This window comes from Tamandua tetradactyla, chromosome 18 (assembly GCF_023851605.1).
Source record: "Tamandua tetradactyla isolate mTamTet1 chromosome 18, mTamTet1.pri, whole genome shotgun sequence".
NCBI classification, from domain to species: Eukaryota; Metazoa; Chordata; class Mammalia; order Pilosa; family Myrmecophagidae; genus Tamandua; species Tamandua tetradactyla.
The window spans coordinates 76,898,483-76,917,303 of NC_135344.1; the positions used below are offsets into that span (position 1 = coordinate 76,898,483).

Genomic DNA, 18,821 nt, shown 5'->3' on the forward strand with positions numbered 1-18,821 from the left:
CTGGGGTGAAAAGGAACTTTAATTTTTACTCTATATACACGTGTGGTTTAACAAATGTCTTACAATAAACATTTAGTCTTATACTATGTAACTCTAAAAAAAGTCTCATAAAGAAAATTCCAGAATGTCTAGATCATCTCCCTGCCTCCCTTTGCAGCTTTCAGTGAAATCCATCAGGGAACAGCTGGGACTAAGTGTTTTGAAAACTTTCTCTCCTGCTGATCTCATCAAGCCTCGAATTCTTGTCATCCCTGGCCATAATCCAAAATACAAGCCCCTTCCGCGGACTCGTTTTCGATTTTTTTTCCCCTGGACTTTCTCTCCCTTGACCCAATCTTCCAATGTTTCCTTTCTTAATTAATGTTACCGTATTCCCTCTGCAATGCCTCTCCCTGAATGAAAAAATCCCCTAAATCTTTAAACTCTTTGTAAAAATGTTCCTCCACTTGTTGGTTCAAGGCTTCCTCTTCTTATGGGGCGTTTTGCTCATTTCCCTTGTTTTTCCGTTGAGGACTCTGGCTCCAGGGTCGAAAGTCCTCCAATTCACTTTGGATCCTGCAAACTGCGTAAGTAATTTGTTTCCACCCCACGAACCCGAATTTCTAAAGATCTCATCTTCTCCTTCTTGGGTCTTACTACCGCCCCCAACCTGCTCTACCCGAGGTTTTAAATTCAAATACACACACACACACACACGTTCTGCTACCGCCCCCAACTTGCACTACCCGAGGTTTTAAATTTAAACACACACACACGTTCTGCACGGGCAGACACCGGGAATCGAACCCGGGTCTCCGGTATAGTAAATTCAAGTATCTCTGCCTACTTCCTACTTCCGACCCTTTCCGCCTTCACGCTCCCTCTCACTACACCTGCTCCTCGACCCTCTTAACCTTCCTGCTTCACGTCTCAGCTGTTAAGGCGGACGCCTCGGCCCGCCTCTTCCAGCACCTCTGCACCCCGTCCTGCTCCAGCAAAGCTTCACTGGGACCGAATCTCCGGGGAATCTTCCTAGCACGTTTCTGGGAGGAAACGCCGAAATGTGGACGGGCATTGACTCAGGGTGGAGGACTATGCACTGTATTTTATCTTTCTCATCTTCCTTAATTTCCAGATCTTCAACAAGGAGCTCTTATTATGTAAAACAAAATAAGACGCGTCCCTGGAAGTCGCAGGAACCTCCGACCACGACTTCTACAGGTCTGATTCAGGGACGCAGACCCGGAAGCTGTAGCAGCGCACGCAAGGCATGCTGGGGCCGAGGGGCGTGCCTAGCCCAGAGCGCAGACGCGGAAGTTCCGGCGGAGTTCCCCGGGCACGCTGGGGCCGAAGGGCGGGGTGTGGCCCAGGCGAAGACGCAGCGACGCCCTACGGCGTTCGCGGGGCATGCCGGGGTGAGGGGCGGGGCGCGGTGGCGCGCAGCAGCACGCGCACTTTGCGCGCGTCTGCGGCGGGAGCGCGCGAGGCGTCGGGACCTCGGCGGGTGGCGCGTCCGCACGCGCTAATGCGCGGGGTCTTTCCTGGGGGGCGCATAGGGCCAGCGCGGTAGGCGCGGGCCCGGCGGGCGCGATGTTCGTGGCTCGCAGCATCGCGGCGGATCACAAAGATCTCATCCATGATGTGTCTTTCGACTTCCACGGGCGGCGGATGGCGACCTGCTCCAGCGACCAGAGCGTCAAGGTGCGCACGGAGGCGATGCCCGAGGAGGGGGCGCTGGGAGCGGGCGTGAGCCCCGGGGTCCGAGCAGGGAGACGTTGGGGCGGCGACTTGTCGCGTGGAGGGCTTCCCGACTCCCTGGCGGGCCTCCGCGCTCGGGACTTGGAGCCCAGGGGAGGCGGATAGACCCTCCCTGGCCTGCGGCCGCCATCTGCCCAACATAGGGCTCCACGGTCGGTCGCATTGCGGGGTCCCGGCTGCCCCGTGGGGCGCGCTCCCTGTGCGCCTGCGCGGATCGGCTGGCTGAGTGGGCGGGGCTGGCGGATTGGGCGGGGCATCCTGGCCACGTGGGTGCTCCCGCCTCCTCCCGGCAGTCCTCCGGCCTCTGAGCCTCGCGCCAGTGTGTAGACAGAGTTACTTGCTAGCGTTAGGGTCGAGTACCTCATAGCGGCGTGTCAGTCTGAGGAGTACCTGGCAGTAGGTGGCCTAATCCACCGAATTTGTTCAATGAGAGGGCTGGGCGAGGGACTTGGAGGAAAGTATTTTCCATGGTTCGAGTTTTAGCTGCGTAATCCTCACTTGGGCAGACAGTTCCCTATTTGTGGTGGGAAAAGGAACTTCATATTTTTCGCGGTGAAAGAAAAATTCGATGTAGTTCTGTACTCTGTAGGAATTGGCATGTTTGTAAAGCACTATTCTGACTTTTTATAATATGCGGATCGTATTTGGGATTTAGGGAATCTGATAGGAGTTATCGGGGTGTGATAGTAAATCTGAAGAAGGAAGCTGGAGTGTGGATTATTTATATTCTCCACTATTCCAAAGGCAGGGTTTTCCTTCTTGCTTTTCACACTGAAGTTTGTTACCAGTGGTCTGAAAGATAAAATTATAGCAATTTTACTTTTTTGAAAAAAGTACCGCCAAATCCATCCAATTACAGCTTTCGAAAGGTTCACAACCATTTTTAAAGATTGTTAATGGATTAACTATGTAGTAGACCTTTTGGGGAAACATTTCTCATATATAATCGTCATAAATTGACCTACATGAATAATCTGCAGATATTAGTTAAATAATGAATTTGTAGTCTATATGACAACTTGGGATCAGTTTTACTGGTTTATAAAGAGATTGCATAAGAATGATGTTTTTCCTTGAAAGAGTTTTTAGGTGGGAATTATATTGAATTGCAGGTGTATATATTTCGGTAGTGTTTCATTACTTTGTGACCTTATGTCCATTTTTTCCAGTGTACTTTTTCTTACCGAAGGGCTCTATTTATTTATCTACACACACACAACACACATTTGTATTAAGTTGTGCAAGTAATATACTTTTTCTTTTTAGGAGGAGAAATTATTTATAGGCTTACTGGTCACTTATCACTCGTTGAGATTTAGTGATTTCTTGGCCTTTTCCTATAATGTTTTTAATAACTGTCATGGTAGTAAATATAGGTAAATGTGTAACTTTTTCATGCAAAAGTATATTTTCCCCCATTATTGCATGATCATTATTCCCAATGGCTCAATTAATGTCTAACTAAATAGGCTGTTATTTTTTCATTATTCACTTATTACCTGATCCTTCAGTAGATCTTTCAGTGGGTAGGTTTTCTTTCTCAGAAAGAATGTTGCAATGAAAATCTACATTAACTTAGCTTTTAAATATTTTGGGTAATTTCCTTAGGCTAGTTCTGGATAAAAATTAGTGACTGTTTTGGGCTTTTGAAAAGAGTTGGCAAATCATCTTTTTTAGGTTGTACCATTTTACACTGCCAGTAAGATTACTGATTTAAAAGCTTCATAGACTGTTGGGCAAAATCATTTTTAATAGGTTAAAGTGGCCCCTTGTTATTGAAATCTATATATTTTTTGTTGTTTGTTAAGTCCAGTGTTCTGCTGTAATATTTATTGTGTATGATGTACATTGTCTGCATTGCATACTAGAGCTTGAGCTGTCTGAGGCTCAGTGCATAGCCCAGTTCCTGACACAGCCGAGGTTCTCAGTAAATATCTCATTGAATGAATGAATGCTTGCATACACGTATTCTTTTGTGAATTTTTTTTTCACATCCTTTTCCTGTGTACTGGTTTCTAGTCTTAATTTGTAGGAATTTTTCTATAAACTATCTGCATTTTATTTTCTTACAGGTCTGGGATAAAAGTGAAAGTGGAGATTGGCATTGTACTGCTAGCTGGAAGGTTAGTATTTATTTCTATGGTGATTGAGGAAAATTGAAATGTTTACTATTTGATAGTATCAATGACTCGCTGTTCTTCCTAGAGAGAATTTATAATTCATTTCCTGAAAAGATGCTATGCATTTTTTTACCTGTTAAAGTAACACAAATGCATTTCATAAAATTGAACAGTAAGAAATTTATAATTCTGTAACATTTCAGTATAGTTTTTCTTAGCACTTCAGCATATTCCTTTGTTCCCTTTTTTCCTGTACACACACATATTTTATTAGAGCATTTGTAGGTGTACAGAGAAATCATGCAGAAAATACAGAGTTCCTTCATACTCTCCTCACACACATGTTTCCCTGTGTTAACACTTTTCCTTAGTGTGTGGATTTCTGTATGGTAACTTATGTACAACGTAAAATTTCCATATTTCTCCCTTTTCAAATGTACAATTCAGTGGTGTTAATTACATTGCCAATTCAGTGGACTTGGCAGCCTTGTCAAAAATAATTTGGTCAAAGATGTGAGGTTCTATTTCTAAACTTTCAATTTGATTTCATTGGTCAATATCCTTGAGCCAGTACGATGCTGTTTTGACCACTGTAGCTTTGTATTGTTTTAAAGTCAGAAAGTGTGAGTCCTCCAACTCGTTCTTTTTCAGGGTGGCATGGGCCATATGGGGCCCCTTATCCTTCCAAGTAAATTTGATAATTGGCCTTTCCACTTCTGCAAAGTAGGCTGTTAGAATTTTGATTGAAATTGTGTTGAATTTGTAAATCATTTTGGGTGGAATTGACCCCTTAATGATATTTAGTTTTCTAGTTCATGAACACAGAATGTCCTTCCACTTAAGTGGAAGTGATTTAGCATTGTTTTGTAGTTTTTTTGTGTGTGTACAAGTTTTTTACATCCTTCGTTAAATTTATTTCTAAATAATTTATTTTAGTTGGTATTGCAACTGGCATTTTTTTCTTGATTTCCTCCTCAGATTGCTCATTACTGACATTTCAAAACACTACTGATTTTTTGTGCTGATTTCCTACCCTGTGATTTTGCTGAATTTATTAGCCCTAGTAGCTTTGATCTAGATTGTTCAGGACTTTTTATATATAGGATCATGCCATCTGCAAATAGTGAAAGTTTTACTTCTTTCTTTCCAATTTGGATGTTTGTTATTTCTTTTTCTTGCCTAAGTGCACTGGCTAGAACTTCCAGTACTGTGGTGACAGTGGGCATCTTTGTCCAGTGTCAGCCCTGCTTCACAGCTGTTCAGTTCCCCCTTTTCATGTAGCTTTTTTGCCTCTGGTAACTTCTGTGTTAGGGATCCCAACCCACAGAGTCAGATGGAGTTAATATTCAAAAATACCTGGTTTTTTCATTTAGGTGTACCAGCAAGTATGGAACAGGCTGAGAGTGCTCACAGCTTGCTGGTAGTTTTCTGTGGGCTGCTCTGGCTTCTCGGGGGCTGCTTCTTACATGTGCCCACATGCTGGTGGCTAGGGCCGCACCTTTGGACCCTCTGGTCTTGGGTCCTGGTGCCTGAATGTGCTTGGGACTCTAAGTCACTGTTGCAACTCGAAGCCTCCAACTTTCGGCACCAGACGTAGTCCACTTTATCAAGTTGGATCTTTCTTTATTAGCGAAATGTTAGGAGAACTTGACTCAAGAAACCCCAGAATTCTAAATATAGAATATCTTCTAAAGGTTAAACATGCTAGAATTTAAGTTTTTAACTGTTAAATTAAATAGCTTGCTCTGATCGAAGCCAGAAAAGTCTGTATTCTGTTTCCTCAGGTAAAACCTGTATGAAATATGTGTGAACTATAAGGTTTTGTAAAGGGAAAGAAAAGCCCTATTGTATTGAATATCTTATTTTCATTCCTCAGACACATAGTGGATCTGTGTGGCGTGTGACGTGGGCCCACCCTGAGTTTGGACAGGTTTTAGCTTCCTGTTCCTTTGATCGAACAGCGGCTGTCTGGGAAGAAATAGTAGGAGAATCGAATGACAAACTGCGAGGACAGAGTCACTGGGTAAGACATTCGCTTGTGGGTGGTGGGGCAGATGCTGCAGCCATGGCTGTCAGTCCTTGCAATATATCTTGGATGCTTGGTGACATGTCACTATTCCCCGTTATATTTACCATTTCCGTCTTTGTCTTCCCATTTTTCTCCTACTTGCCTGCTTATTTTTGTGTTGGGCCTGAAGGGGTCCTCAGTGGCGCCTGTGGAGTTGTTTCCTATGACTCATGGTGACTCCAGAGCAGTTGCTTGGTTTTAGAGTGCCCTCTAAAGTCCTTTAAAAGGAGTTAATTTTGTTTTCTTATAATATTTTCCTTTATCTGCACCAATTTTTTTTTTTTTTTTGCGGGGAAGGGGGAGCATTGCGTGATCTGAGAATCGAACCCGGGTCTCCCTCGGAAGGCGAGCGTCCTACCACTGAACCAGCTGTGCCCCTGTCTGCATCTGCTTTTAAATTCTCACTCTGCCCTGATTGCATATTTGCTTTTGGCCCAGGAACATAATCTGCATTGCATAGATTCCTCATCGATAAAGTAAGAATATTGCACTAAATCATCTTTAGGGCCCTTTCTAATACTTTTATTTTAAGGTTTATATTCTGCAATCTTCTTTTTCCCTCTCTGTTTTTTGGAATGAATAATTATGCCCACAGTTTAAAAGTCAGAAGGGCACTAAGGGACATATGCAGTGAAAACTTCCTGCTCTTGGTGGCCTTCCTGCTCAGGGAGTTCTCTCCCTGGAGGCACATACTATTACTAGTTTTTTGTATATCCTTCTAGGTACAGTCCCTTCTCCCACCCAGTGTGCATATATCGTGCACACACATACACTCACACATGCTTGCATGTGATCCCTACTGTGCAAGTCTTTTTTTTTGAGGGGAGGTTTGGCCTAATAGTGTTTTCTCTCCGGCTTCCTTAAAGCAAACAACTGCTTATGTGGAGAAGAGAAGGGAAATTATAGAATTGTAGGGATATTTCTGCCAGTCCATATGTGATATATTAGTTTAGTATTCCATAGGTTGGATTTAGGGACAGTGCTATATAAAGAATTTTTTTTTACACTCAAAGATACATTTATTTGTATTTAGTTAAATCAACTGTTTTTACTACATTTATTTTTTCCACATTTGTGTTGATACTAATTCTTCAGAAGTGTTTGTAAAAAAAATTTGCCAAGATACTATCTTTAGGGTTTATGTCATATTATCCTTTTAATATAGATTTTCCTTAAGGGGTACTTTGGTAGCCAGAGATCAGCAAACTGTTGATTCCTGGGTTTTATTGATGTGTCATTTAAAATTAATTATCTTGAGTAGGTGGGGGAGAATAGCTTGTCGTGCTGTGTTGAAAATCTGTAATGATTACAGTGCTGGCTTTGTACCCTTCTCTTGGTCCCTACTAAATGCCTTCCTTAGAACTGGGCAGTGGTGGTCCAGGTAAGGTTATGATGATTATGCCTGATAGAAGTTGCAAGCCTTCAGTTTCATTGTTAAAGAATCTTTATTCGTTTAATTTACTGCTTGCAGCATGCTTTACACTTTCTGGTTTTGTGACCAGGCTATTTAAGAAAGATTATTTATACAATTTATAAAGTCAGATTTTCTAACGCAGATTTTCTTTTGCCTTAAGAGGTGTAGTTAATTTGGTTGATTGCCAGCTATGGATGGAGCAGTTTGCCAAGTGCTTTTCTAGAAAATTGAGGCCTCGATAGGTTAAATAACTTACTGATGGTAAGGCAGCTACTAAAGGGCAGAGGAGTTCTGTGTAATCCACAACCTGTGTTCTTTTCACTATATCATGCTTACTTTTTAATTTTTTTTTGCTGGTAGAAGACTTTTACTTGTAAGCCAGTTTAAACAGGCGTAAAAGTAGGCAAAAAGCCATAAGTGCTGCTACATGCTTACTTTGTAAATAATTCACATTAATTTTTTTTCAGGTGAAGAGAACAACTTTGGTGGATAGCAGAACATCAGTTACTGATGTGAAATTTGCTCCCAAGCATATGGGTCTTATGTTAGCAACTTGTTCAGCAGATGGTATCGTAAGAATATATGAGGCACCAGATGTTATGAACCTCAGTCAGTGGTCTCTGCAGCATGAGATTTCGTGTAAGCTGAGCTGTAGTTGTATTTCCTGGAACCCTTCAAGGTAAGCCATCTCTCTCATGATCTTAGAAAAGCAAATTAGTGGGGTTTTTTTTTTCCTTAATATTTTATTTTGAAATAATTTCAGACTTACAGGACAGTTGCAAAACTAAAGAAAACCCATACAGAGAGTGCCAACATACAATCTTCTATGAGTACCCAGTGCAAAGAATGCTGCAAGCAGTAAATTAAATGAATAAAGATTCTTTAACAATAAAACTGAAGGCATGCAACTTCTCTCAAGCTTAGGATATTTTTAAGTATATAGTTCACTGGCTTTAGTTATAGCTACAATATTTGTGCTACCTTAACCACCATCCATTACCAAAACTTTTTCATCACACAAAACAGAAACTGTGTACCAGTTAAGCAGTAATTTCTCATTTCTCCTTCTCGCAGTTCTTAGAAACCACTAGTCTACTTTGTCTGTTTGATTTTGTTTTTGTTTTTTTTCTTCAGATGTTTCTTATAACTGGAATCATACAATATTTGTCATTTTGTGTTCAGGCTTCTTTTACTCAACTTGTCTAAAAGTTTTATTGATGTTATAGAATGTAGTAGAACTTCATTCTTTTTTATGGCTGAGTAGAATCTGCTGCATTCTGCTTATCAGTTCATCTGTTGATGGACACTTGGGTTGTGAATAATGAATGCTGTTCTGAACATTGGTGTACAAGTGTCTGTTCGAGTCCCTGTTTCCAGTTCTTTTGGTTATATACAAAGAGTGAAATTGCTGGATCATATGGTAATTCTGTGTTTAACTTTTTGTTGACTCCCGTTTTTTTTTTTAATTCTTTAAATTACATACTTGTTTGTTTTATCATCATATACAATATTTTCTAATTCTTCATTTCTAGCTCCCGTGCTCATTCTCCCATGATAGCTGTAGGAAGTGATGACAGTGGTCCAAATGCAATGGCCAAAGTGCAGGTTTTTGAATATAATGAGAACACCAGGTCAGTTCTGCGCGTTGGTTTTAATTATTGCTCCTACTTGCATTTAATTTTTGTTTGAGTTGTTTCTTTATGTATTAACTGAATCATTCATAATTCATGTGATATTTATTGATTTCCTGTGATATGCCAAGTTCTGTGCGTGGCTCTGATGAGATAGGATTGAATAACATAGAGAAGGTATTTGATCTCACAACACATACCAGTTTGTAGGGAAAATGAAAAGCAGTAGTAAAGGGTGGTGAGTTTTCTGAACTGGGAGAATGAGGGTGTTGAGAGGTTTTGCCTGGGAAGAGCCTCACCTGGTTGAGGGTCCGGGAAAGTTGACCAAGAGGTTCTGCCTGGGAAGAGCCCCACCTGGTTGAGGGTCCGGGAAAGTTGACCAGGAGGTTCTGCCTGGGAAGAGCCTCACCTGGTTGAGGGTCCGGGAAAGTTGACCAGGAGGTTCTGCCTGGGAAGAGCCTCACCTGGTTGAGGGTCCGGGAAAGCTGACCAAGAGGTTTTGCCTGGGAAGAGCCCCACCTGGTTGAGGGTCCGGGAAAGTTGACCAAGAGGTTCTGCCTGGGAAGAGCCCCACCTGGTTGAGGGTCCGGGAAAGTTGACCAGGAGGTTCTGCCTGGGAAGAGCCTCACCTGGTTGAGGGTCCGGGAAAGTTGACCAGGAGGTTCTGCCTGGGAAGAGCCTCACCTGGTTGAGGGTCCGGGAAAGTTGACCAGGAGGTTCTGCCTGGGAAGAGCCCCATCTGGTTGAGGGTCCGGGAAAGTTGACCAAGAGGTTCTGCCTGGGAAGAGCCCCACCTGGTTGAGGGTCCGGGAAAGTTGACCAAGAGGTTCTGCCTGGGAAGAGCCCCACCTGGTTGAGGGTCCCTGGGAAGAGCCCCACCTGGTTGAGGGTCCGGGAAAGTTGACCAGGAGGTTCTGCCTGGGAAGAGCCCCACCTGGTTGAGGGTCCAGGAAAGCTGACCAAGAGGTTCTGCCTGGGAAGAGCCCCATCTGGTTGAGGGTCCGGGAAAGTTGACCAGGAGGTTCTGCCTGGGAAGAGCCCCACCTGGTTGAGGGTCCGGGAAAGTTGACCAGGAGGTTCTGCCTGGGAAGAGCCCCACCTGGTTGAGGGTCCGGGAAAGCTGACCAGGAGGTTCTGCCTGGGAAGAGCCCCATCTGGTTGAGGGTCCGGGAAAGTTGACCAGGAGGTTCTGCCTGGGAAGAGCCCCACCTGGTTGAGGGTCCGGGAAAGTTGACCAAGAGGTTCTGCCTGGGAAGAGCCCCACCTGGTTGAGGGTCCCTGGGAAGAGCCTCACCTGGTTGAGGGTCCGGGAAAGTTGACCAGGAGGTTCTGCCTGGGAAGAGCCCCACCTGGTTGAGGGTCCAGGAAAGCTGACCAAGAGGTTCTGCCTGGGAAGAGCCCCATCTGGTTGAGGGTCCGGGAAAGCTGACCAAGAGGTTCTGCCTGGGAAGAGCCCCATCTGGTTGAGGGTCCGGGAAAGTTGACCAGGAGGTTCTGCCTGGGAAGAGCCCCACCTGGTTGAGGGTCCGGGAAAGTTGACCAGGAGGTTCTGCCTGGGAAGAGCCCCACCTGGTTGAGGGTCCGGGAAAGCTGACCAGGAGGTTCTGCCTGGGAAGAGCCCCATCTGGTTGAGGGTCCGGGAAAGCTGACCAGGAGGTTCTGCCTGGGAAGAGCCCCACCTGGTTGAGGGTCCGGGAAAGCTGACCAAGAGGTTCTGCCTGGGAAGAGCCCCACCTGGTTGAGGGTCCGGGAAAGCTGACCAGGAGGTTCTGCCTGGGAAGAGCCCCATCTGGTTGAGGGTCCGGGAAAGTTGACCAGGAGGTTCTGCCTGGGAAGAGCCCCACCTGGTTGAGGGTCCGGGAAAGCTGACCAAGAGGTTTTGCCTGGGAAGAGCCCCACCTGGTTGAGGGTCCGGGAAAGCTGACCAGGAGGTTCTGCCTGGGAAGAGCCCCACCTGGTTGAGGGTCCGGGAAAGTTGACCAGGAGGTTTTGCCTGGGAAGAGCCTCACTGGTTGAGGGTCCGGGAAAGCTGACCAGGAGGTTCTGCCTGGGAAGAGCCCCACCTGGTTGAGGGTCCGGGAAAGCTGACCAAGAGGTTCTGCCTGGGAAGAGCCCCACCTGGTTGAGGGTCCCTGGGAAGAGCCCCACCTGGTTGAGGTCCGGGAAAGTTGACCAAGAGGTTTTGCCTGGGAAGAGCCCCACCTGGTTGAGGGTCCGGGAAAGCTGACCAGGAGGTTCTGCCTGGGAAGAGCCCCACCTGGTTGAGGGTCCGGGAAAGCTGACCAAGAGGTTCTGCCTGGGAAGAGCCTCACTGGTTGAGGGTCCGGGAAAGTTGACCAGGAGGTTCTGCCTGGGAAGAGCCCCACCTGGTTGAGGGTCCGGGAAAGTTGACCAAGAGGTTCTGCCTGGGAAGAGCCCCACCTGGTTGAGGGTCCGGGAAAGCTGACCAGGAGGTTCTGCCTGGGAAGAGCCCCACCTGGTTGAGGGTCCGGGAAAGCTGACCAGGAGGTTCTGCCTGGGAAGAGCCCCACCTGGTTGAGGGTCCGGGAAAGCTGACCAGGAGGTTCTGCCTGGGAAGAGCCCCACCTGGTTGAGGGTCCGGGAAAGCTGACCAGGACCTCTGGGATGTGTAGGAGTCAGGCAGACAGAGAGGCCACCGGGTGGAGAAAGTGCATGTGGTAAGGCCGTGGGCGGGAGAGCTGCGTGCCTACTATGAGTGGTGGGAAAAGCACAGCACGCAGGTCTGCAATGGCCCCTTGCTCAGTGATTAGTTTTTTCCAGGTTTTTTTTTTTTTTTTTGACATGGGCAGGCTGGGAGCTGAACCTGGGTCTCCAGCATGGCAGGCGAAAACTCTGCCTTGAGCCACTGTGGCCTACCCCAGTGATTAGTTTTATCCGATAGGGTCCTGAAGTCATTGGAAGGTCGGGATCAGATGGCATCTAACTCTGCTGGAGTGTGGAAGGTACACGGGAGGGTCACGGAGGGGTGCCTGGTCAGGGCCCTGTTGTACCAGTCCAGGTGGGAGATGATAGTTTTCAGATAGAGGAGTGGCAGCGCGGTGGAGAGAACTGGGCAGATTTGAGAATAATTTAAGAAGTAGTTGCAATAGGATCTGGTGATTCCTTAGATGTGAGAGGTAAAAGAGAACTGGGGACAGACCTTCTGGCTTAGGTTCGGTAGAGACAGTGTCATTTCTTGAGATAAGTAACTCCGGAGAAAGCAGGTTTGGGTAGCGTGGGAGGATGTGAAGATAAATTTGGTCTGCAGAGTGTTGGTGCGCCCTGAGCGCTGTGCTCCTCCCACTTTGCAGGTCAGAGAGGCAGGAGCTGGCTTGGCTGGATTCAGACACGGGCATTTGGGCTGCAGAGTGTGTTCCTAACTCCCGCCTGTCTCATCTCTCGCCTTCTGGACCAGTGACTGGACTGGAGATAGCAGATGTAGGAACCATTGGTCACAGTCAATGCAGCTGTGGCTGTGGAACTTTGATATAATTGCTGAAATGGAGATTCTGATTCAGGAGGCCTGGAATAGGCCCTGAGATTGTGCATTTCTCCCGGGCGGTCTGGGTGATGCCGGGTCACGGGACTGTGCCAAGAACCATGGGTGTGGAGGACAGTGCTCGGCGCTGGGATCTGCTTGGCGTCCTGGTGCTGTACTGCATGCAGCAGCCTGGCGTTTCCCACAGACTGACATGCCAGGAAAATGCCAGTTACTTACTTGAAATGTAGGATTCACTGGGCAGGAGGAGGGTGAGGTTATATATGGGTAAACCATTTATTAAGTATCCAAATAGTGAAATATGCTTTGTCTTTGTAACCATTTTTAAATGAACCTTTCTCCCACCTAGACAGTGCGCCGTTTACACAGGTGCTCAGTCAGTGTTTTTAATGAGTGTCTACATGAGATGATCTAGTTTGAGTTAAAAAAAATTTCATAGCACAATAAAAGCATAATATAAGTATAAAAACAAAGCTAATGGAAGTATTAAAGGTATTGAAGTTGCTGGCCAGAAGGCCAGGTTTCTGTCTGGCTCTGCTTATATTCGTTGTTTGAACTTGGGCAGGTTTCAGTTCCTAAATGTATTTTCTCATCTGTAAAATGGAATTAATATTTGCTGTACTTATGTCGTGGTATTATTGTAAAAGTCAAGTGAGTTATTAGAAGTGTTTTTTACCTTGCTAATGTTCCTTATTTCAATTAAAAAATATATAAAAAGAGATTGCTCAGGGTGATTGTGCTGGTTGAGAAGAGGCCATGGAAAGGACCTGAGGGCATGCTAGCTTTGTAGATATTTCAGAAGAATGTTGAGATGTAAAGAAGGTCAAGTGTAGAATGGGGAACACCAATATTTTAGAGGAGGTTGGTGGGAAATTGGTATAGAGATGTTTCTCTACCTCCTCTTCAACACATGGGGTTATGTGCTTTCGTTCTGTATGTGATACTTGGTCTAAGACAGAAAAAACTTCTAGGAGCTCAGACCTGTCATCTCCTTCCTTGTCCTTCTATTGCTGTATTCACAGGTATAGAAATAGAATTGGAAGGACAAAGTATACTTTGGCATTGTTTCCTTTTTAACCTCCACTTTATAAAAAAAGGTTTCTGCTGTTATTGGCTTTATTTTTAATTTTACACTCAAATACTAAGGAAATTTAGTTATTCTTTTCTTTAAATATTAATGGCTAATAAATCAAGACCTATTTTTAAAAAAATATTTTTGTTATAAACAACAAACATACAAACATTTTTGACACGGTTACTTGACAGTCAGTGGATCACGATATTTGCATAGTTGTGTATTCATCATCATGACCGTTGTTTTGGTCATTTGCATCTCTCCAGCAAAAGAAATAAAAATTAAAAAAGAAAAAAATCATACATGCCATATTCTTTACCCCTCCTTCTCACTGACCACTAGTATTTCAATCCACTCAATTTATTTTAAACTTTGTTCCCCCTATTATTTGTTTATTTTTATCCTTATTTTTTACTCATCTGTCCATACTGTAGATAACAGTAGCATCAGACCCAGGTTTTCACAATCCCATAGGTAAGACCTATTTTTGATTGTTTTATGAATCCCTTTTAAACTTAAATATTGAAGGAAGAAATCTGGGAGGTTATACTAAGTGACCCCTTAGGGCTGCTGTAACAAATTACCACAAACTGCGTGGCTTGAAATATGAATTTATTCTCTTAATTATGGAGTCCAAGTGTCCAAAATCCTGTTGGCAGGGGTGGGTGCTCACTGAGGGCTCGAGGGCAAGCCCTCCCTTCCCTCTTTCGGCTGCTGGTGACCGTAGGCTGCATCCCGGCAGCCCCTGCCCTCACCTCCACATGGCTGTTCTATGTCCTCTTTCTCCTCTGCTCTCATAAGGACACTGGCCACTGGGTTTAAGGCTGACCCTAAATTCAGAATGGTCTTGTCTGGAGCTTGTTTGGCTGTTAGGTCCAGAGAAACCAGTTTGTATTCTGAAATTTAGTGGTCCATCCTTAGAAATGCTTGACTTTGTTTAACCTGCAAAGACACTTTCTCCAAATAAGTTCACCTTCATCGGCTCTGGGGTCAGGACTTGGCATATCTCTTTGGGGGCCACCGTTACCTCACTACAGAGGTTAACACTGGCTAGGCTCAAGTCTGGGTTTTATTTCTTTATTTCTGAAATTTTTAATATCAGTTGTTTCTCTTTTCGTTAGGAAATACATAAAAGCAGAGACTCTCATGACCGTCACTGATCCTGTGCATGATATTGCGTTTGCTCCAAATTTAGGGAGATCTTTCCATATTCTGGCTATTGCAACCAAGGATGTGAGGGTTTTTACTTTAAAACCAGTGAGGTGAGTTCTAGAAACACCTAGTAATTTGCATGGACTCTTGACCTTTTGACTGTCTTTGCTTGTGGAGGAGAGAGTAGAGACAGTTGTGATTTGAAGATCCTTTAATAAACATTTTCTGTGTAAATACGTGTTTTTTGCTGAAAGGAAAATTGAGTAAAGAGAGGAAATTTAAATTCTGATTGTGTTTTCTTTAGGCTAATACTAACAGTGATTTGGACCCTCTGAATGTGACTGGTATTCCAAATATTTGAATAAGGGAAAATTAGCAGTGTATTTAAGGAAAACTAAATTAGCATGGAGCCATTCTTGTGAATACCTCTTCAAACTTTAATGTTTTAGAACTGTGAATTTTAGTTATTTTTCCTTTTTTCCTTCTTCCTTCCCTCCATCCATTTTTTCCCTTCTTCAGCCCTTCCTTGTTTTTTAGTTATCATCTCTTTTATTCCTCAAACTTGCTTGGTGAAATATAGCCCGCTTTCTTTTTTCCTTCCATGACCTTGTCCCTGAATATGCATCATGTGCTAGGATGACAACAGGCCCTGGAGAGTCACATGAAAGTGACACTGGCCCAGCTTTCAGTGAGCTGTCGGGGTGGGGGAGGGAGTGGGAGAGCGTGTGTGGGTATTTGGGTGTTACACATATGCACATTATTATGAAGTTATGTGGTAAGTAGTGGAGACTATTTGTATTTTTTATTAGAACAGTATGTGTAGTTTTAAAAAACCTTCTTCAGAATTTCTTAGGAAAATTTTTTTTATTAACAGGAAAGAACTTACTTCCTCTGGTGGGCCAACAAAATTTGAAATCCATGTAGTGGCTCAGTTTGATAATCATAATTCCCAGGTCTGGCGAGTGAGTTGGAATATAACGGGAACAGTACTAGCATCTTCAGGAGATGATGGCTGTGTAAGACTGTGGAAAGGTAAAGTTTCAATGAAGGAATAATTATGTTTTATATTTCTACTATAGAATTTTCATTGAAAATTGAAAAGTCTATAATACAGTATTTTGAAAAACATTTTTTTACAGCCACTTTTAAATTAATGTCTTATGTTAGTTTATAATATTTTGAACCTTTTTGAACAAACAACATTTAAAAGTAAAACAAATAAAACATAATATATAATATGTCCAATAAGGGTAACTTGTGTTAACTTAACAACAGACTCAGGATAGGACAACAATCATCTCTTATTTTATTAAATAATTGTTTTAGTCAACTAGCCCTTAGTGGCAGAAAACTTAGCATGTTCCCAGCCTTTTCCTTACTACTCCCCAAAGTTCATAAGAATCTTGGAGTCACTGGTCCTAGAAGTGTCCTGCACATGCCATGCTGAGAAAGCTCAGTCTGGTCGGTGCACACTGATTGGTTGCTGTAGCTCAGTTTTGCACTTCTCCGTGGTTGTTTATCCACTGGGCAGACATGCCTGTATACCAGCATAGTGGGAGGGCCCTAGACTTAGAATCCAAAATAATTGCTGTCTTAGTGCATTTACCTGAGCAATTGTTGTCTCCAGAGTACAGTTCACTAAACTTGAGGCCTTCCGTGTCCAGCCCTAGGCTATAGTAGAACTGGCCCAGACCTTCTTTTCCTCTGTGTAATTTGGTTTCAGGGGCTTTGGAGCCCTTTCCTGCTTCTGGACCTTTGTCACGATCCAGTAGGCGTCCTTACTTGGGTCCCCTGGGCTCATTATCACCAGTGTTTAGTTTCGCATTCAGCTGTGTTGGAGAAGCTGCAAAACCCCGAGGTTTGTCACTCCCTCCGTCTCCTGGGCCCTTTGGCACCACACAACTTAAACTCTGTGCACATAACCAAGAAGAAAATTCTGTAACTCAGAATACACATAAACATACACATATGTTATATGTTGATACACATATACATACCATATATGTAACTGAAATTCATTATAATGAGGATAAAGATTTTCTTTTGTGATTAACGTCACAATATGGTTGCTTAGAGAGTTGTCTCTGCTAATATAAGTCTTCTAATGAAGATGGAAATGAGTGGGGAAAGCTTTATGTCTCATAAATGAGTAATTCTTTTAAACCTTTTTGAAAAAGAATTGTTAAAGCTGAGATAATACTTATTTCAGATTTAAAATGTCTTTTATGTTTATCCTGAAGGACTTTAGCCATAGCTTTCTTGCTTCTTTTATTGTGTGAGGGCACAGAGTTGTACACTTCAGCACAGGTGTTGCCATGTTAACATTTATGACCATTTTCCTTTCAGCTAATTACATGGACAACTGGAAGTGTACTGGTATTTTGAAAGGTAATGGGAGCCCTGTCAATGGGAGTTCTCAGCAGGGAAACTCAAACCCTTCCCTAGGTTCAAATATTCCAAATCTACAAAATTCATTAAATGGATCGTCTGCTGGCAGGTAGGCAGCTGTTTTGTGGAAAACTGGAAATTACCTTCTTTTTAAATCTTTCTGGCAGCCTGACTAAAGGCCTGTTATTTCATGCTTTTTAGGATGGAATGAAGAAATTTATAGTAAAAATGTGACACTAGAGTTTAAAAACTCACTTTGTTAGCTCTGTATGTGGTTTACTCAGTTATAATATTTCCAGTAGGTTGTGAGACCAAAGCAAACTAAATTACATTCTGAAATGTGGTGGTCAATTGTTAGTAATGTTATAACTTCATTAGAGATTTTTCTTTGCTGAGTATTGAGATGAAGAGAACTGTGGGTTAGTAAGGAGGGTTTCCCTCCTTGCAGAGCATTTAGTGCTTTGGTTGTTTGTGCTGAATTGGGTCAGACCAGAATTTTAAATATAAAATACATCAATCAAGGCTTTGTAGAGGAGAGTGAGTGAAATAGTTTGGCTATTTTTTTTTTTATTTGAATAGTTTGGCTATTGTGTTGTTAAAACTTTAGTGGAGAGTATAAGGAAATGTTAATTCTGAGACCTTGATTTTTAGAATAATTAGCGTATTTTAGATTCTTCATCTTAATAAAGACTGTTTGATGTGATCTGATGAGACGTTTGTTTTCATACTCAAATTTTACATTTGTGCATTTGTAAGGTTTCTCTTATTTTAATATGGCTTTGTGAATAATTTGGACTAGTTTCAGGAAGGATCCAAACACAGCCTTAACAGGTATCCTGTGGTCATCCTTTTGTCCTCTTACATAAAATAAAAGTAAATATAAAACTTCAACTATTTTTATATTGTTAAATTTTTATAAAAAAGTTCTTTTACTCCATTCTGAAGTTTTAACTATTTTCATCAATGCAGTTTACCATAGGGAGATACCAGATTATGAAGGTGATTTCATGAAACAAAATATCAGTGTCAGTTTTTAAGAATTCTGGTTTTTGGTTGCTGTCTCTGGTGCCTACTTTTTCTAAATAGCTTTGAAGTTTTGATCTATATTCTTACTGTGCTGATAACCACATGTGTTGGATCTGTGATGCATTCTCCCTTCTCCGTTTGTATTATGTCCTCTAACAGAAAGCACAGCTGAGTACAAGCTAACGGAGTAACTTTGCTGTTTGCTGCTTGTTGCATGCACACGGGAATGGAGAGCGAGCTCCTTTTCCCCTTCCCCACGCCGTGTGACCTCTCCCGAGATACACCAGCAGCCTGCTTGCTACTAAACGCAGTCCAAAAGGCCTTTAAACAACTGTGAATTTCATTTTTTTGTTCTAGCCAGTTTATTGCACCATTTGAAACTTTGGAAATATAAATGGAGAGGCTTTTTGTTGAGATATTGCCACCAAAAGTTTTTTGAAATGTTCTTGAACATTCCTTAAACAGGAGTTTAAAAAATGAAAAGGATTATCATCCTTTTAAGTAATTGGGAGGAGGGTAAAATATCACTTGATTCCATTTGGGGTATGTAGGCTGTTTCTTTTGTTTCTGAAACAGTAAGCTGAAAAGATGACTTTTTATCATTCCAGTTTGAAGACTGAATAAATAATTTTCATAAGATTGTTTTGAGTGCTAATTTGTTTACCTTTTATAGAATTGGTTTATATTAATGATATTATTTGGTACAGCGCT

The 18,821-nt window shown here is 43.0% G+C and overlaps 1 protein-coding gene and 1 long non-coding RNA gene across 8 annotated transcripts in view; one reads left to right on the forward strand and one right to left on the reverse strand.

Moving 5' to 3' along the window:
• The first annotated feature begins 1,438 nt into the window (after nucleotides 1–1,438).
• The window catches only part of SEH1L (SEH1 like nucleoporin), a 31,357-nt gene continuing 13,974 nt past the window's right edge, over nucleotides 1,439–18,821 (forward strand). For 3 of the 7 annotated variants that reach the window (XR_013165312.1, XM_077136058.1, XM_077136055.1), the window contains exons 1-8: nucleotides 1,441–1,680; nucleotides 3,810–3,860; nucleotides 5,734–5,880; nucleotides 7,807–8,018; nucleotides 8,872–8,970; nucleotides 14,666–14,806; nucleotides 15,571–15,728; nucleotides 17,043–17,193. Coding sequence is in view for 6 of the 7 variants with exons in the window: in XM_077136058.1 (XP_076992173.1) it covers nucleotides 1,570–1,680; nucleotides 3,810–3,860; nucleotides 5,734–5,880; nucleotides 7,807–8,018; nucleotides 8,872–8,970; nucleotides 14,666–14,806; nucleotides 15,571–15,728; nucleotides 17,043–17,193 (1,070 nt within the window). In the remaining variant the exon portion in view is untranslated. Of the gene's footprint in view, nucleotides 1,681–3,809; nucleotides 3,861–5,733; nucleotides 5,881–7,806; nucleotides 8,019–8,871; nucleotides 8,971–14,665; nucleotides 14,807–15,570; nucleotides 15,729–17,042; nucleotides 17,194–18,269; nucleotides 18,750–18,821 lie in introns of those variants that run through there. The other 4 variants (XM_077136059.1, XM_077136057.1, XM_077136056.1 and 1 more) reach the window with 4 other exon arrangements.
• LOC143662373 (uncharacterized) lies at nucleotides 15,272–17,562 on the reverse strand. The gene is made up of 3 exons (XR_013165313.1): nucleotides 16,694–17,562; nucleotides 16,303–16,606; nucleotides 15,272–15,718 (listed from the first exon to the last, which is right to left on the reverse strand). It is a non-coding gene; the product is annotated as an uncharacterized LOC143662373 (long non-coding RNA).